Here is a 17,158-nt window from a genome sequence, read left to right as displayed (position 1 = left end):
TCTTTTGTTTATCATTTTACAGTGCAAATATTTGTTATCTAATACAATAATATAAAGTGAGCACTGTACACTTTGTATTCTGTGTTGTAACTGAAATCAGTATATTTGAAAATGTAGAAAAATGTCCAAAAATATTTAATAAATATCAATTGGTATTCTATTGTTTAACAGTGCAGTTAAAACTGCGATTAATTATGATTTTTTTAATCATGATTATCTTTTTGAGTTAATCGCATGAGTTAACTGCAATTAATCATCAGCTCTACTAATTATGCACATTGAAAAATATACAAGCAACTTTTTAAATATCCAACAAAATGGAACACAATTTACTCTTACAATGTCTAACAATATTTGTTCTGGAATTAGGAGGTTATATATTAAATCAGTGAAAAAAGATAGCATTAACTGCCGAGGTTCTAGTGACTGCACAAGTTCTTGGTAGCCCCTCATAAATGCCAAATTTTTTTTAAAGATTCATGAGTTTCAATTTTATGTGATTCCCATTTTCATATTTTAAGTATCTCATAATATCATTATGTAGGTTGAGACAAGGTAGTTGAGTTAAGGCCCAGGGAAGATAGACGGACAAGAGGGGAGCGAAGGAGGGCAGAGAGAGGCTGCCACTAGAGGGTCCCTGGGACCCAGAGTAGTGGCTGGGCCTATGTCCCCCCTTCCGTCTTACACTGCACCTGGCCACAGAGGATTGTGGCTTAGACAGACTGCAACTTGCCCCTGAGGTGAGGGGCTAGACCTTGGGGCTGTGGTTGGCCATTGAGGCGAGTGCAAGCCAAAGGATTTTTATTGGAGCAACTTCTGTTGATGGAAGGTACAAGCTTTTGAGCTACACAAGTAATCACAAGTAATCACAGGTTTCAGAGTAGCAGCCGTGTTAGTCTGTATTCGCAAAAAGAAAAGGAGTACTTGTGGCACCTTAGAGACTAACAAATTTATTAGAGCATAAGCTTTTGTGAGCTACAGCTCACTTCATCGGATGCATTTGGTGGAAAAAACAGAGGAGAGATTTATATACACACACACAGAGAACATGAAACAATGGGTTTATCATACACACTGTAAGGAGAGTGATCACTTAAGATAAGCCATCACCAGCAGCGGGGGGGGGGGGGGAGGAAAACCTTTCATGGTGACAAGCAAGGTAGGCTAATTCCAGCAGTTAACAAGAATATCAGAGGAACAGTGGGGGGTGGGGTGGGAGGGAGAAATACCATGGGGAAATAGAAAAGGAGTACTTGTGGCACCTTAGAGAAGGTGCCACAAGTACTCCTTTTCTTTTTGCGAATACAGACTAACACGGCTGCTACTCTGAAACATGGGGAAATAGTTTTACTTTGTGTAATGACTCATCCATTCCCAGTCTCTATTCAAGCCTAAGTTAATTGTATCCAGTTTGCAAATTAATTCCAATTCAGCAGTCTCTCGTTGGAGTCTGTTTTTGAAGCTTTTTTGTTGAAGGATAGCCACTCTTAGGTCTGTGATCGAGTGACCAGAGAGATTGAAGTGTTCTCCAACTGGTTTTTGAATGTTATAATTCTTGACGTCTGATTTGTGTCCATTCATTCTTTTACGTAGAGACTGTCCAGTTTGGCCAATGTACATGGCAGAGGGGCATTGCTGGCACATGATGGCATATATCACATTGGTAGATGCGCAGGTGAACGAGCCTCTGATAGTGTGGCTGATGTGATTAGGCCCTATGATGGTATCCCCTGAATAGATATGTGGACAGAGTTGGCAACGGGCTTTGTTGCAAGGATAGGTTCCTGGGTTAGTGGTTCTGTTGTGTGGTGTGTGGTTGCTGGTGAGTATTTGCTTCAGATTGGGGGGCTGTCTGTAAGCAAGGACTGGTCTGTCTCCCAAGATCTGTGAGAGTGATGGGTCGTCCTTCAGGATAGGTTGTAGATCCTTGATGATGCGTTGGAGAGGTTTTAGTTGGGGGCTGAAGGTGATGGCTAGTGGCGTTCTGTTGTTTTCTTTGTTGGGCCTGACCTGTAGTAGGTGACTTCTGGGTACTCTTCTGGCTCTGTCAATCTGTTTCTTCACTTCAGCAGGTGGGTATTGTAGTTGTAGGAATGCATGATAGAGATCTTGTAGGTGTTTGTCTCTGTCTGAGGGGTTGGAGCAAATGCGGTTATATCGTAGCGCTTGGCTGTAGACAATGGATCGAGTGGTATGATCTGGATGAAAGCTAGAGGCATGTAGGTAGGAATAGCGGTCAGTAGGTTTCCGATATAGGGTGGTGTTTATGTGACCATCGCTTATTAGCACCGTAGTGTCCAGGAAGTGGATCTCTTGTGTGGACTGGTCCAGGCTGAAGGTTGATGGTGGGATGGAAATTGTTGAAATCATGGTGGAATTCCTCAAGAGCTTCTTTTCCATGGGTCCAGATGATGAAGATGTCATCAATGTAGCGCAAGTAGAGTAGGGGCATTAGGGGACGAGAGCTGAGGAAGCATTGTTCTAAGTCAGCCATAAAAATGTTGGCATACTGTGGGGCCATGCGGGTACCCATCGCAGTGCCGCTGATTTGAAGGTATACATTGCTGAATTGGAATTAATTTGCAAACTGGATACAATTAACTTAGGCTTGAATAGAGACTGGGAATGGATGAGTCAAAGTAAAACTATTTCCCCATGGTATTTCTCCCTCCCACTCCACCCCCCACTGTTCCTCTGATATTCTTGTTAACTGCTGGAATTAGCCTACCTTGCTTGTCACCATGAAAGGTTTTCCTCCTTCCCCCCCCCGCTACTGGTGATGGCTTATCTTAAGTGATCACTCTCCTTACAGTGTGTATGATAAACCCATTGTTTCATGTTCTCTGTGTGTGTGTATATAAATCTCTCCTCTGTTTTTTCCACCAAATGCATCCGATGAAGTGAGCTGTAGCTCACGAAAGCTTATGCTCTAATAAATTAGTTAGTCTCTAAGGTGCCACAAATACTCCTTTTCTTTTTACAAGTAATCACTACGCTCTTGAGTGAACTCACACAGGAAAATGATAAAAGACAAAAACACCATATCACCTGGGAAAATACTTTTTCACAAAGCGATTACACTGTACAGTATCTGATCTTTCAATACTTGTCCTCAAAGGAAATCTGTACACCTTCAAAAGGCAGGCCTGGGAATTTAAATTCATAACTCGGCTTGACACCTAAAAACCACGGACTTATCAGAGACACTAGTATTATGGCTCATTACAACAATTTGTAACACATCACATTGCCTGCTACCCTTAACTGCACACTTCAAATCCTTTATGCATAACAATCTAACCCCCAATTCCCAATTTATTTCAGGTGACTGCCTCCAACATGGGTTACCCCTTCTGCTTACAAATCTGTCCCAACTTGCATTTTTTAGCTCAGAAATTCTGTTTCCTTCCACAGACCTGTGTAGCTCAAAAGCTTGTACCTTCCACCAACAGAAGTTGTTCCAATAAAAGATATTACCCCACCTACCTCTCAGTCTCTCTGAGCCTGGGACCAAAGCAGCTATCACAACACTGCAAACATTATGTAGGTTACCATGTTACAATTGGGATCAATTCATCCCTGGTGTAACTCCAATGACTTCAGCAGAGTTACACTAGAGATGAATATGCCCCAAGAAGGTTGTTTTTGATTTAATTTGATTTAATCAAACAATAGTATTGTTGCCTTTCTCAGAATGTGCCAATGACCTGCAAGTTCCCTGCATGCCTCAAATTATTATTCAGCTGTCAAACTGTCAAACCAGTTTAAAATTTCTAAATTGATCCTCAAATGTTGATATCAGTTGTGAGCAAGCAGCATTACATTATCATTCTGTATGTTGGTTGCACAAAACAATTTTAGAATTCTGACAATTCTAACATGATTAATACCTGTGATTTTAGGGAAGTTCTGCTTTTCCCCAGTGGAAAACAGAAAACAGAATTAAGCATTTGTTTGTGTGTTTATGCAGTTTATGTATTTTTTTCAAATAATCAGAGCTATTACTGTTTCAGTACATTTCCTTAACTGCTACCATTTGAACAGTTGGAGTAGTCGTTTGGCTAGTGCAATGTTACTATAATCTACTAAAACCTACAGAAGGAAACTATTGTCTATCACATTATACAAATAATCCACTCTTCTGCCCCCTGGACAAATAAATGTTTTCAGCAGAGCCACAGCTGTGGCTAACAAGGCACATGGACCTACTGCCATTGTTTACCAAACTGACATTTCATTCTAACAGCTGACTGACCCTGTGTCTGAAACGAGTCACATTATTTTGATGCCTAGGGTTATTACCTCTATTCTTCCACATGACTAATGCATATTAGGTGTGGAAAGGGGCATGTCAAAGAAAGACCACAATAACTTTTTTTGTACTAACCTCTGTAACCCTTACTAAATGAAAAAATAGTCACATCAGTTCTGATCATTCTTGCCATATAGAAATCCTACGGCACACACTAAATTACTGTAGGTCATTGAATGAAACTACAATATAGTCCATGTGAAGTATATTGATCCAAACACCTTTGTATGGCATTTTCAAACACATGATCCAAAAGCATTGAATTGAGAAGGGCTACAATGTAAAAGAAGCTGAAAGTTGTGAAGCATAGCATAACTATGTCATACATATTGTAATTTTAAACAAAAATTAATATTCCTACCCAGGAATATCCCCTTTTCCAATGAAAGACAGCATAAGTCACTGCTAAGAAATAGTAAGAAAGACAAAGCAAGACATTCATCTACGAATTTAAGTGCTATTTTTGGGGATATGCTGTTTATGAGAACAGTTTCTGCTAGCCTACAGTGTAGCAACATTCATGGCATTTTCAAGTTATGCTACTTGATACACAGTGAAATTACCCAGTATTGTATATGTGAGAAAGCACTAGTTGCACTTTAATGATTGTAGTAAGTGCTCAAGTTTTGCTCAGGACCTTTTTGCATACACTTTTCATGAAGCATGCAAAGTACTTAAGATGGGAGGATTTGTAAAGCACCATCTTTTATCAAGATAAATATTAAAAGGTCCACCTTTATTTTTGAATAGCAAAATCCATTATTTAACATTATCACTATTCCCAATAAATTTCTTTACTTAAAATAAGCATTTCCTTAATTCATTTGATTTGAATTAATCTGATGCCAAGAGTAAGCACGGAAATTTTGAATTACAATTACAATTAAAATTTGGGCCCTGATTCTGGTGCCACTAAGCCAGTGGTAAAACTCTTACTGATGCGAAAGGGAGCAAGAGAAAATCCTTTAAGGTCAATCTTGCACCATTGATTTCAAAGAGCACCAGATCAAGCCCTTAGTGAGTTTTCTCTCTCTCAAAACACACACACCTCTCTCTCTCTCTCCTCCCTCCCCCCCCCCCGGACTAGTATATCATTTATCCTCTTCCATGGACTGCAGTCTGCAAAGTAAACCTGAAAAGTAGTAATAACTTACATATGTATCACTTTAATATTCTAAACAAGGCTGATTTAAAAACATTTAGGTACATTTAAAGCTTAGCTTCTTCTAGGGCTTATTCATTTATTAAAATTTGTTCTCTTAGCTTTTATTCTCCTTCTGTCTGAATGCTTGGTGGTTTCACTGTCTCAGCAGTCGTGACATTTCACAGCGGATGTGACAACTTTGCCTCAGAAAATAATATGATACCTTATGTATGCTACTGGAAGATTCCATTATTTCTGTATAGGTTAAATAAAACTACCTAGGCAAAGAGGCTTGCTAAAACACATGAAAATGAGTCAATTATGAAATTCTATCACCATCCAGTTCTTATATTGTGATGTCCTGGTATACTATGGATTTTATACCAGGTCCTCTGGCCTGTTGGTAAAATAAACTAGTCTGATTTCAAAGGAATTGATTTGCTAGAGATCTAACTTTATTTAAAATACAAGACAAAAATCCTCTTTTTTATCTTACAGTTTACATTTCTTGAGGTGCTTATGTGAAGGCTAATACACTGAAGAAATAATGAAATATAAGGTTCCTGGTTTTGTGTGTTTTTACATTGGTAATTTTAAAAACTGGTATTCTAGATAATTTTTCTAATTATTATTATTTAGTGATAGATAACTTAGGGCTTGTCTACATGGTGAAGTAAGGTTCTCTCCTAGAGGGTGCAGGGGGTGGTTTCTAAAGTGCACTAACATGTTGCGCATTAATTAGTCCATGTAGACCTCACTGGTGTGCACTAAAGGTTCCCTAGTGTGCTTTAATGCAGTGCTGTTTTAAACAGCAGTATGTTAACGTGTACTTAGGGAACTTTTAGTGTGCAACAGCAGGCTCTACATGCACCAATTATTGCACAACGCGTTAGTGCATTTTAGAAATCACACACTTCTTGAGCACATTACCCTGCCGTGTAGACAAGCTCTAAGCTCTAACAAAGATGACCTGAAGAACTTTTAGACATAGTTCAAAGGATGGGGAAGAGGTAAAAGATGGGGGTTACAGCAGTGAGATTATGCAGCTAGATCTTCATCCTGCAAAGATTTACACACAGGCATAACTTTACATGCTGTAGTAGGGTACTCCTGGGGCCAGATCCTCAGCTGGTGTAAAATGGCATAGCTAAACTGAAGATCTGGCCCACTGTGTGTCTAGTTAAGCATGTGCTTTCCTCTTTGCAGGACCAGCACCTTACTTAGCAAACGCTTGTGCACAGCATACTAGAGGGGAAAAAAAGAAGGCATTTTAAAAATATAAATAGAAGTAAATAATTCTGTTTGTTGATTCAATTCTTTTTAAATTTCCATTAATATTTAGCATTATAATAAAACAGACTGAAACAATACCATGAGCCGAAGCTTTTTTGTAAGAAAATATACTGCATATCAGATTAGCACCCAAAACGTTCCTTCAAATTATCTGCACCAACTGCCATGTCCCAGCTGGTAGGAGGGAAACGGGTGAGTGGATAGTGATGGCTGGCCTTGCCTTTTGGACTACACACAAGAGAATTCAGCAAATGAACATGCTCAACAAATTAATGGCATCTTTTGGGATTTATCTCATTATTTGTTCATCTATAGCTGACAGTTTACCCATTATTCTTTAAACCACCTTCCATTAAAGCAGAAAAAAAAGCTAGCCTTCGTATCACAGGGAAAATAGAATTTTAAGCAAATTATATGTATGTAATGGTAAAAAAACCAAAACCTAGCTGACCACGTGTACTGCTGTGGTTCTGATTTTTAGAATGGGAAAATGTTTTTATGAATACACACTAAAAAGTCAACGTTCAAGTCAAGCAGAGTACACAGCTGTTGGGCCCCAACTGCTGCAGGTGATAACTCAAAAAGAAGCACAGAAGACTAGAACTATAACCCAGAGGAAGTTTGAACTGATTTCTTTACCATAGGAATTGCTTCACTGCATCAGATCGATGGTCCATCTCATCCAGTCTCCTGTCTCTGACAATGGCCAGCACCAGATGCTTCAGAGAAAGGTGCAAAAAACTTCACAATAAGCAGTTGTGTAATAATCTGCCCTCCCACATTAAATCTCCTCCTAATCCTTAATAGTTACAGATTGTTTTAAACTCTGAAGCATGAAGTTTAATATATTTTCCAAAATTTCTTAGTATTAACTTTGGATATCCTTGTTATCCATATAATTGGCCAATTCCCTTTTTTCATATAATTGGATTTTGGTTTCAAAGACATCCCATGACAATGAATTCCAGAATTAATTACTTGTTACATGAAAAAGTATTTCCTTGTATTGGTTCTGAATGTTCCACCTTTCAATTTAATTGAATGTCCCTGCCCTCCATTCTTATTATTATGAGACAAGGAGACCAGAAATCTGACATTTGTTCTCTATATTATTCATTATTTATATACTTTGATCATGCCCCCTTAATTCCTTTCTAAAATAAGGAATCCCACTCTGTTCCACCTCTCTTCATAGGAGAGTTTTTCCATGCCCCTAATCATTTGCCCCTTTGCTTTTGCCTCAACCCCAATTCTGCAATATTCTTTTTGAGATGGGTGACCAGTAGTGCACACAGTATTCCAGATACACCATTGATTTAGCTCAGGGGTCTCAAACACGTGGCCCACAGGGGTCTTTCATGTGGCCCACCAAGCTCCCCATGCCCCCACTCCAGCACCCCCCTCTGCCTACCCCATGGTGCACCGCTCCCTGAAGCGGCCGGAACCATGCCCCTGTGGCCTTGGGGGTGGGGGTCCGCAGGGGGCCGTGAGTTACTCTTGCTTCAAGGCACCGCCGCCCGCAGCTCCCATTGGCTGGGAGCGGGGAACCTCGGCCAATGGGAGCTTTGGGGGAGGTACCTGGAGGAGCCACAAGAGCAGCACACTGAGCCGTGTGCCCCTCCCTCCCCCAGGGACATGATTCCGGCTGCTTCCTGGAGTGGAGCAGTGCGGCGCAGCACGGCGTGGGGCCAGGGGCCAGGGCAGGCAGGCAGCGAGCCTGCCCAGGCCCCAGTGTGCGCCACTGCCACCCCGGAGCCACTCTAGGTAAGCGGCACCAGGCTGGAGCCCGCACCCCAACTCTCTGCCTGCCCTAACCACACCCCACACCTGTCCTGCACCCCAACCCCCTGCCTGGAGCCCCCAGCCACACTCTGCACCCCTCCCCCTGCTGCACCCCTCACCCCTTCTGCACCTCAACTCCCTGCCCTGAACCCCTGCCACACCCTGCACCCCTCCTGCACCCCCTGAGTGCAGAGAGGGGGCAGGGTTGGGGTGGGGACTGTGGGGAAAGAGTGGGAAGAGGCAGGGCAGGAGCAGGCCTCATGGAAGGGGTGGAGTGGGAGCGGGGCCGGGGGCAGCAAGTGGGGGGTGTCAGTGATGCGGCCCTCAGGCCAATGCACTAGTCCTCATGTTGCCCTCATGGTCATTTGAGTTTGAGACCCCTGATTTAGATTATGGTATTATTATATTTTCTGTGTTATTCCTCCACAATGTAACATTTTGTTTGCTTTTTCAGCTGCATGCAGGGCAGAGGTTTTCATTGAGTTGTCTACAGCGATGTTCAGATGTCTTTCCTGAGTTAACACAGTTAATTTAGAACCTAGTAAGTCGAATGAGTAGTTCATTTTCCCCCTCCAATATACTTTTCAACATTTAACTTCATTTGCCATTGTGTTACCCATTCCCTTTAGCTTGGTTAGATTCCTCTGGAGTTCCTCCCAATCCTCTTTGGACCTGAGTAACCTAAACAAATTTCAGAGTAGCAGCCATGTTAGCCTGTATCTGCAAAACGAAAAGGAGTACTTGTGGCACCTTAGCAACTAACAAATTTATTTGAGCATAAGCTTTCATGAGCTACAGCTCATGTAGCTCATGAAAGCTTATGCTCAAATAAATTTGTTAGTCTCTAAGGTGCCACAAGTACTCCTTTTCTAAACAAATTTGTATCAATTGCAAGTTTTCCTATGTCACTGCTCTCTCCCCTTTCCAAATCATGAGCAACACTGGACCTACAGAACCCTGAGGCACCCTATTGTTAATTCTTTGCTATGATGAACATTGTTTCCGATATCTTAGGTTTGGTCTACACTACAGTATAACTATGTCACTCAGTAGTGCAAAAAATCCATACCTCCGAGCAACGTCATATCAACCTAAGCCTCCTTCCCCCCCAATGTAGACAGTGCTATGTTAGCGGGACGACTTCTCCTATTGACATGGCTACTGCCATTTGGGGAGGTGGATTAACTATGCCAATAGGAGAGAGCTCTCCTCTTGGCATAGAGAGCGTCTTCATTAAAGCACTACAGCAGTGTAAGTGCATCAGTGCAGTTGCACTAATGCAGTATTTTAAGTGTAGGTTTATCCTTAGTCAAATCACTAGAGTTTCATAATCCTTGTCCCTCTTTCTGTCAACGTATCATCCTTCTCTTCTTCAGGGTTACCCAATTCACCTGTTCCTTGGGCCCTGTTCTGGTGCAGTCCTTACTCAGATAAAACTCCTACTGGCTTCAATGGGAGTTTTGTTTGAGTAAAGCCTACAGGATGAGGCTTTTGCAAAACCAGAGAACAAAGATTGTATCCACCAGAAACAGTGTACAGTATGTGTGGTTACCCAATTAGCTCAGTTTACTTTATTTATAGATCTTTATGAATGTAATCTCTTTGCCATACCAAAAGATCATACATATGTACATGTCCAGTTAAAGGTTCCAGGGGATCAGTTCAGCTGGTAGCATTCCCAATTAGAGGGGGTAGAATTAATACATAAGTGAGAGGGGGCAGAATTAACACAGAAAAGTGTATTTTACACTAGGATAATAGTGTAAATATTGACAGGTTTCAGAATAGCAGCCGTGTTAGTCTGTATTTGCAAAAAGAAAAGGAGTACTTGTGGCACCTTAGAGACTAACAAATTTATTTGAGCATAAGCTTTCGTGAGCTACAGCTTTTAGTTGTTGATCTTGATCTTAGCCAGAACCTGTTAGTACTTCCCAATTAATGACTTGGGTTTGTTATAATAAAGTAATATAACAATGGACAGTATAACACTAAGTCATTGTTTCCATTTCAAGTGAAAGAGAAAAAAAGTTTAAGAAAAGCTAAACAGTGGAAGATATTTCCTATGTATTCAACAGAGAAAGATAATGCTTTGGATAGAAAGAAAGTTTAGGGATTGTTGAAATATCACACACCAGCTAAGCATAACAGCCTTACAGTGCACACTGAACTAGATTTATATGCATCCATAGATTCCACAAATCAGGCTTTTATAGATAAACATGCATTAGTTCCTTATCTGCCCTTTTTAGCTTTGCCATGGCACTAGATCTTCACACTGCTGTCAAAAGGTCAAATGCTCATGTACTTATACTGTGTATCCATATCTATTTTACACGGCTTTGGTGAATATAACATTGATTTTGGTGGGTGATTTACTCCCAAGAGATGCTCACTTTAGTTCGGTTTCAGAAAAATAGCTTCTGAATTCAGACTGACACAATTACTGCATTTTAACTAAAGAATCCAACCCTTATTGTTTCTGTTGCAGCACACTGGCTTGGAGAAATGTGCTGGATTCCTTTCAGCAGAAATCCCAGTACAGCAGACCTTTTATGGAAGACTACATTTTTTAAGGTTTCAGAGCAGCAGCCGTGTTAGTCTGTATTCGCAAAAAGAAAAAGGAGGACTTGTGGCACCTTAGCCACTAACAAGTTTATTTGAGCGTAAGCTTTCGAGAGCTACAGCTCACTTCATCAAAACGGAGCCTTCAACACCCCACTTCTTCCAAAAGTTTCACCCAGCCTACTACCATGCTTTGTACTGGAGACCAAGGATCACAGCCGTTAGAGCCACTGTGGATAGCCCTTAAGTGCCCGCTTTACTGCACTGTCAAATGGTTGACGGGGAAATGCCCAGCAACGGACATCCCTCCACTCAATGAACACACCCATCCCCCAGCATGACCCCATTACACCAGGAGCACAACCCCTCACCCCACTTCCCTGGAGCGGGAACGCACCCAGCAATTGCCATCTACCCCCGATGCACGCACCTACCCTCGCCCCCGCCTGCTCAGCCCCGCGGCCCTGGAGGGGGAAGGTGCCCACCGCCTCCCTGGGCTGGGGGGATGCGCCCGGCCGCTGGCCCCTCCCCCGGGCACAGGCGCGGTTTACCTTGAGATAGTCGTTTTCCGAGCGCAGCTCCTCGATCTCCCGCAGCTGCTCCTCCTCCGCCGCCGCCGGCGGCCGGCAGGGGGCGGGCGCGCGGCTGCCCAGCCGCATGTCCCCTTTGCCGGGCGCGTTCTCCGCGCCTCGGCCCCCGGCCGCCTCTTCTCCCTCGGGCGCGCTGCCTTTGCCCGCCGCGGGGGCCGGCGAGGCGGCCCGCGGGCTGCAGGGCGGAGCCGGCTGCGCCGCCCCTTGGCCGGCGGGGCTCTCCGGGGGAGGCTGGGCGCCCAGCGGGTGGCCGGCCCCGGGCACCGGGGTGCCCGCTCGGCCCGGGGCGGGCAGCTGCTCCCGGTCGCTGGAGCCGGTGCCGGACTCGGCGTCGCTGCTGGCGGCCTGGGCCGGTCGCTGCTCGTCGGAGAGCGGCTCGGAGGGGCAGTCGGACAGGTCGGAGCTGCTGTCCGTGTGGCTGAGCCTGGCCGGAGCCGCCCCGGCCGCATGGCCGCTGCCCAGCCCGGGCCCAGCGGCCGGAGCCAGGGACCCCCCCTGCTGCGCGGGGGCGCCTCTCTTCCCCTTCCTGCCTTTGCCGGGCGGGTGGCCCGGCTCCCCCCCGGCCTGCCTGGCCCCGGCCTTGCCGCCCCCCTGCTCCTGGCCTCGGGCCGCCTTCTTGCTCCACAGGGAGGCTTTGGCGCTGCCCGCTCGGCCGCCCGTCCCGGCTGGTGCCGCTGCCTTTGCGCCCTGGGAGCCGCTGCGCCTGGAGAGGCGGCTCTGGGTGGCCAGGAGCCCGGCGGATTGAGGCGGGGGGCCCGGCTGCTGCGGCTTGCCCGAGAGGCTGGGGGATTTGGGCGGCACCGGCGGGGGCTTGGCAGACGACGCCCGGCCGTGGAGATCCTTGAGGAAGGGTCTGGCCGGGGAAGGGGCTCGGTTCAGTCTCTTCTTCTCAGCGTGGGGGTGGTGGTGGCCCTGCTGCTGCTTCAGGTTGTCACTTGGGCTGGTGCCATTTAAAGTCTCCATGGTCCAGGCAGAGGAAGAAGCAGCCGCAGCCCGGGGGGTGGCGGGCACTTGCGGCTCTCTAATCCTGCCCACCCACAGGAACGGCGGCAGCGAGCCTCTCGGCAGAGCGCAGCAGCACGAGCAGCCTCCCCCAGCCTTGCCGTTTGTTTTCTCATCACTTCTGCTTCTCCCCAACCACAAGCCTCACACTTTTCTTCTTTAGACCACCCCCCCTCCCTCCGCGGCTGCCCCTCCTCAGCCCCCCCCCCTCCTCTCTCTCTTTTAGGCACTGGCTTGTTTCAATAAAATGAAAGCAAATCCCTTAGTGGCAGCCGCCTCCTCCTCCTCCTGCCGCTCTCCCTGGATCAGCTTGATGCAGCTCAAGTTATTTTGCAGCCCGCAAAATCGACTCGCTTTTCTTTGGTCCGACGCAAATGACTATTTTCCAGGTTCCTTCGCTTCTTTTCCCTTAGCTTACAAACCATCATTCATCACATTCCAGCGGCTACCCCCATCTCCTTCTCTCTCGCCTGCACCCTCCAATCGTCTCTGGGTCCTTGCTCCTGCTGCTGAAATAGAGAAACTGCAAACGCTGCTGTCTGTCTCTCCAGGCCTGACGGTTCCCCGGTCTGTGCGCATGATCCTCCCCCTCTGTCACTGAGCCAAACTGCTCTGTGCAAGCCCCTCTTTACTACAGCTCCCTGTATGCGTTTTTATAAGGGTTCCTGGACCAGTTACTACCGATAATAAACCCAGATGTGAGGGAATTTAATTCTTCAGCCATTGGCTATGTACTATTTCAGGTTAAATACTTTTGGTTAGCGTTTACTGCTTTGCAAAGATTCTTTCCCCGTAGGTTTGCCACAACAAAACAACAACAATCGGCATTATATCTTTGCTGAAGACACAAAGTAATCCCCCAGCAGGTCTAGTTATCCAGAGGATAAGTAAGTAGCTGGCTGTGTGCTGAAATCAAAAAGGCATGGAACACTCCTTTTGGTGCCTGCTGGATACATTGGTAAAAAACCGTAGTAGTTAAATTTGGAAGGTATCGACCTAGTAAATGAAAGGAAGGAGGGATTTAAGGACGGAAGGGGCTCACCTAATCTAGTGGTTAAAGCACAGCAGTGAGAGTCAGGAGATTTCTGTCTCTTCTGCTGACTCACCCTGATTCAGTGTCCTCATCTGTCAAAAGAGGATAATAAATAAATACTTATCTAACAGAGGTGTTGTGAGGCTTAATTCATTCGTGTGTAAAGCTCTGAATAGAAGGCTCTTTCAAGAGTGCCTATGGGAGTTAGTGGTCCAGCTCTCAAGTCAGTGGAAGTTGAGTGCCTAACATTCTTTGGCACTGTTGAAACTCTCACTCTATATTATTAGAAATACAATGTATTACTGTGAAAGGTGGAAGCCACCAGGCACTGCTGAATGTAAGAAAGCCAGATAATCACTCCTCCCTTGCAGAGTCAATGTACACTAACCAAGTGACCAATGGATAGCACCTGCCTCTGAGTTCAAGTGCCACACTAGAATTTTGATTTATACCTATATCTGCTGCTGCAGTGCAGTAGAGAGAGGGTGTTGCAGTATTGGTACCATTCTCTGGATGAGATATTCAAGAAACTGGGGTGATTTATGGCTTTAACGACCGCTTGGCACTTTTATTTATTAAAGAACAGTAATAACTGGTATCCTGAGGAAAGTTTACTCTTTCAGTAGAAGAGGTTTTTATGGCCAAGCGTATGTATGAGCTATCGCTGAGTATATAACAGTTGCCTGTGCCTATACAGACATTGTATTATTTTGTAAAGCATGTGATTATGAAAGACTATATAAAACAGAATTGTACTGTATGTAATAAAACTGGTATCTGCAACCATTTGCAGGCATCACTGCAGTAAATCCCCACAAAGGTGTCTTACATATGTTTGGGTGGCTAAATTCTAGAACAGAGAGCTTGCTTAGTGACAGCCTTAAACTGTTACCATTCCACGGGAGGTTATCTGCAGCCAAAGCAGCTTGTGCTTTGCTTCTGGCTCGGTTGTGTTGTTGCTTTTGCTCAGATCTAAAAAAAGGGCCTGAAGAGTCTCTATAAAGGGACAGCACTTTGGAGAAGGCCTGATTTAAAGGTCTGAGGAAATGGGTGAATTTCTCTCTTCTGCTGATAGGGCCAGGTCCAATACTTACTGAAGTGAATGGGAGTATTTTAAATTATTTCAATGGGCATTAGATTAGACCCTTAATATGAGGTAGATAATTAATATTTTTTACTTGAGAACGTTAGCTTTTTCTGCTTACAATTTCCTCAGTTGGGATCACCACTGGAGGCTTCAGCTATAGAAAAATGAACTACTTTTGCCTCTGCAGGCACTTCTTCTAAGTCATTTTAGGAGGCATTTTTGAGCAGTGTGACAAAGTTTGCACTTGCTGGTGCCTGTCTGTGCATGTCCTATACAAAAAGAGAAGACTGGTCTCTAGAGACATCAGGCCAGCTAATTTTGCAAGCATCACAATTCACACAACATATTTTAAAAAAACCAAAAACATGTTCTTAGATTTAAGCCAGCCCTTCTATTCTAGCACATAAAATCAGCATTCAGTGATTACTAATCACATCGGATAGCCATGTGTCAGCAGGAGCAACATGAAGTGACTCTGCTTGACCTCTATTTAACAGACCAGTTTATAGCACTACTTTACTGCAGTAGCCTTTGGAACATATCATTACATATATCAATCTTTTCTAACAGGCAGCTGTATTGTTGCTTTCTTGTTAACATAATTACTTACCAGTTGGATGAATTGAGTGATACATGTACACAATGGACCTGTTCTCTTTTTCTAACATTTTAGTGTTATGTAGATAGCATTGTTCTCTCTCACTTTAAGTAATGTTAATTATCATGAAAACTATTGCTTTTTTAAGCGCAGAATGGAGCTCCATGATACCTCTCCACCTCCACTTTCTCTGTTTTTAATTAACTGTCCTATTACAGAAGTGGAACTGCTCTACACTAATTGAGGAATACTATATGTTGACCTGATTATTGCACTATTTACTGTATGAATAGATTGGTTTAGTTTAATAGGGTGATTTAAGGTAAAACAAGCATGAAGGGAAAAGAATGGTTCAAGATAAGCCACTTCTCTGCAAACATGTTTGTTAAGAGAAACCCAGGACACGAAAAGGACTTGCTGGGGTCTCTGAAGAAGTTAGGCCTGCGTAGGTTACCATTAGGGGCTGAAAGAAAAGGAGTACTTGGGGCACCTTAGAGACTAACAAATTTATTAGAGCATAAGCTTTCGTGAGCTACAGCTCACTTCATCGGATGCATTTGGTGGAAAAATGCTTTTTTTTCCACCAAATGCATCCGATGAAGTGAGCGGTAGCTCACAAAAGCTTATGCTCTAATAAATTTGTTAGTCTCTAAGGTGCCACAAATACTCCTTTTCTTTTTGCGAATACAGACTAACACGGCTGCTACTCTGAAACCTGTCATTAGGGGCTGGTAAGCCTTTAGAATCATAGAATATCATGGTTGGAAGGGACCTCCGAAGGTCATCTAGTCCAACCCCCTGCTCAAAGCAGGACCAATCCCCAATTTTTGCCCCAGATCCCTAAATGGCCCCCTTAAGGATTGAACTCACAATCCTGGGTTTAGCAGACCAATGCTCAAACCACTCAGCTATCCCTCCACCAGACAGACATATCTAGACTACTGTTTTAAAATCCCTTTCCTTGTAATGCTTAGTTTCTACTGTGGAAATAAACAGTACTTTGGTTTCAAAAGGCTCTTTGGTCACTGTATTCAGTACTGTCACAGACTCCTGAAAAGAAGAACTGCAGCTGCCAGCATACAGAATAGTACTATAGCCCAGGGCCCACTCTAAGAAAGTGAGACTTGCAGATTTCCACCCCAGGAGAGGTAAAGACATGAGGCCTGAGGGGTGCACTCAGAAAGGGAACAGAGGTGCAGCTTGCCTTGTAATAACAACATCTGTCACAGAAGAGTAAAATTGGACTACCGGTAGTTATCCCCTCTATTTACAGGCAGCAGAAAATCAACTAGGTGACAAAAAGATTGGTTTACATCACTATTCAAACAAAATAAGGAAGGAGCAGAAAGCATATATAAATGAAACAAACCAACAGACACATTACAATAAAGGCCTACTTTTCATTTACACCAAGACCTGTTTAAATTGCTCTGCCAGTGCAAAGGACTTAATGTGGGTATCTATTACATAAATAAACAAGAAATACAATATCGGTAATCCCTTACTGAGCACCTGCTTAGTTGAATACATTTGGCAGATTTTTGTGATGTATGCCTAGCTTTAGTATTAGGGCCTAATCCCCAGTATTAGGGCCTAATCCCCTGATTCCCCTGCTGTGCATGCAATGCCCACTTTAAGGCTTTACATTGCCAGCATGGTGTAAATGGCCCTTAGTATGAATAAGAGTAAGATCCTAATACTAGAGCTAGGTGCATACAACACAAATCTGTCCATGTGTAGTTGGCTAGGTAGATG

At 44.0% G+C, this 17,158-nt stretch overlaps 1 protein-coding gene across 8 annotated transcripts in view; it reads right to left on the bottom strand.

Annotated features, from left to right (window-relative positions):
* MTCL1 (microtubule crosslinking factor 1) overlaps nucleotides 1-12,844 on the bottom strand; it is a 185,327-nt gene extending 172,483 nt beyond the window's left edge. For all 8 annotated transcript variants that reach the window (XM_043508090.1, XM_038392755.2, XM_038392756.2 and 5 more), the window contains exon 1: nucleotides 11,645-12,844. In XM_043508090.1, the coding sequence (XP_043364025.1) occupies nucleotides 11,645-12,646 (1,002 nt within the window). In that variant the 5' untranslated portion in view covers nucleotides 12,647-12,844. The remainder of the gene's footprint in view (nucleotides 1-11,644) is intronic.
* Nucleotides 12,845-17,158: the final 4,314 nt, after the last annotated feature.

The sequence above is a fragment of the Dermochelys coriacea genome, chromosome 2 (assembly GCF_009764565.3).
Source record: "Dermochelys coriacea isolate rDerCor1 chromosome 2, rDerCor1.pri.v4, whole genome shotgun sequence".
Lineage (NCBI taxonomy): Eukaryota > Metazoa > Chordata > Testudines > Dermochelyidae > Dermochelys > Dermochelys coriacea.
The sequence above is the reverse complement of the archived record's forward strand: the minus strand, read 5'-3'. Positions and strand labels throughout refer to the sequence as shown.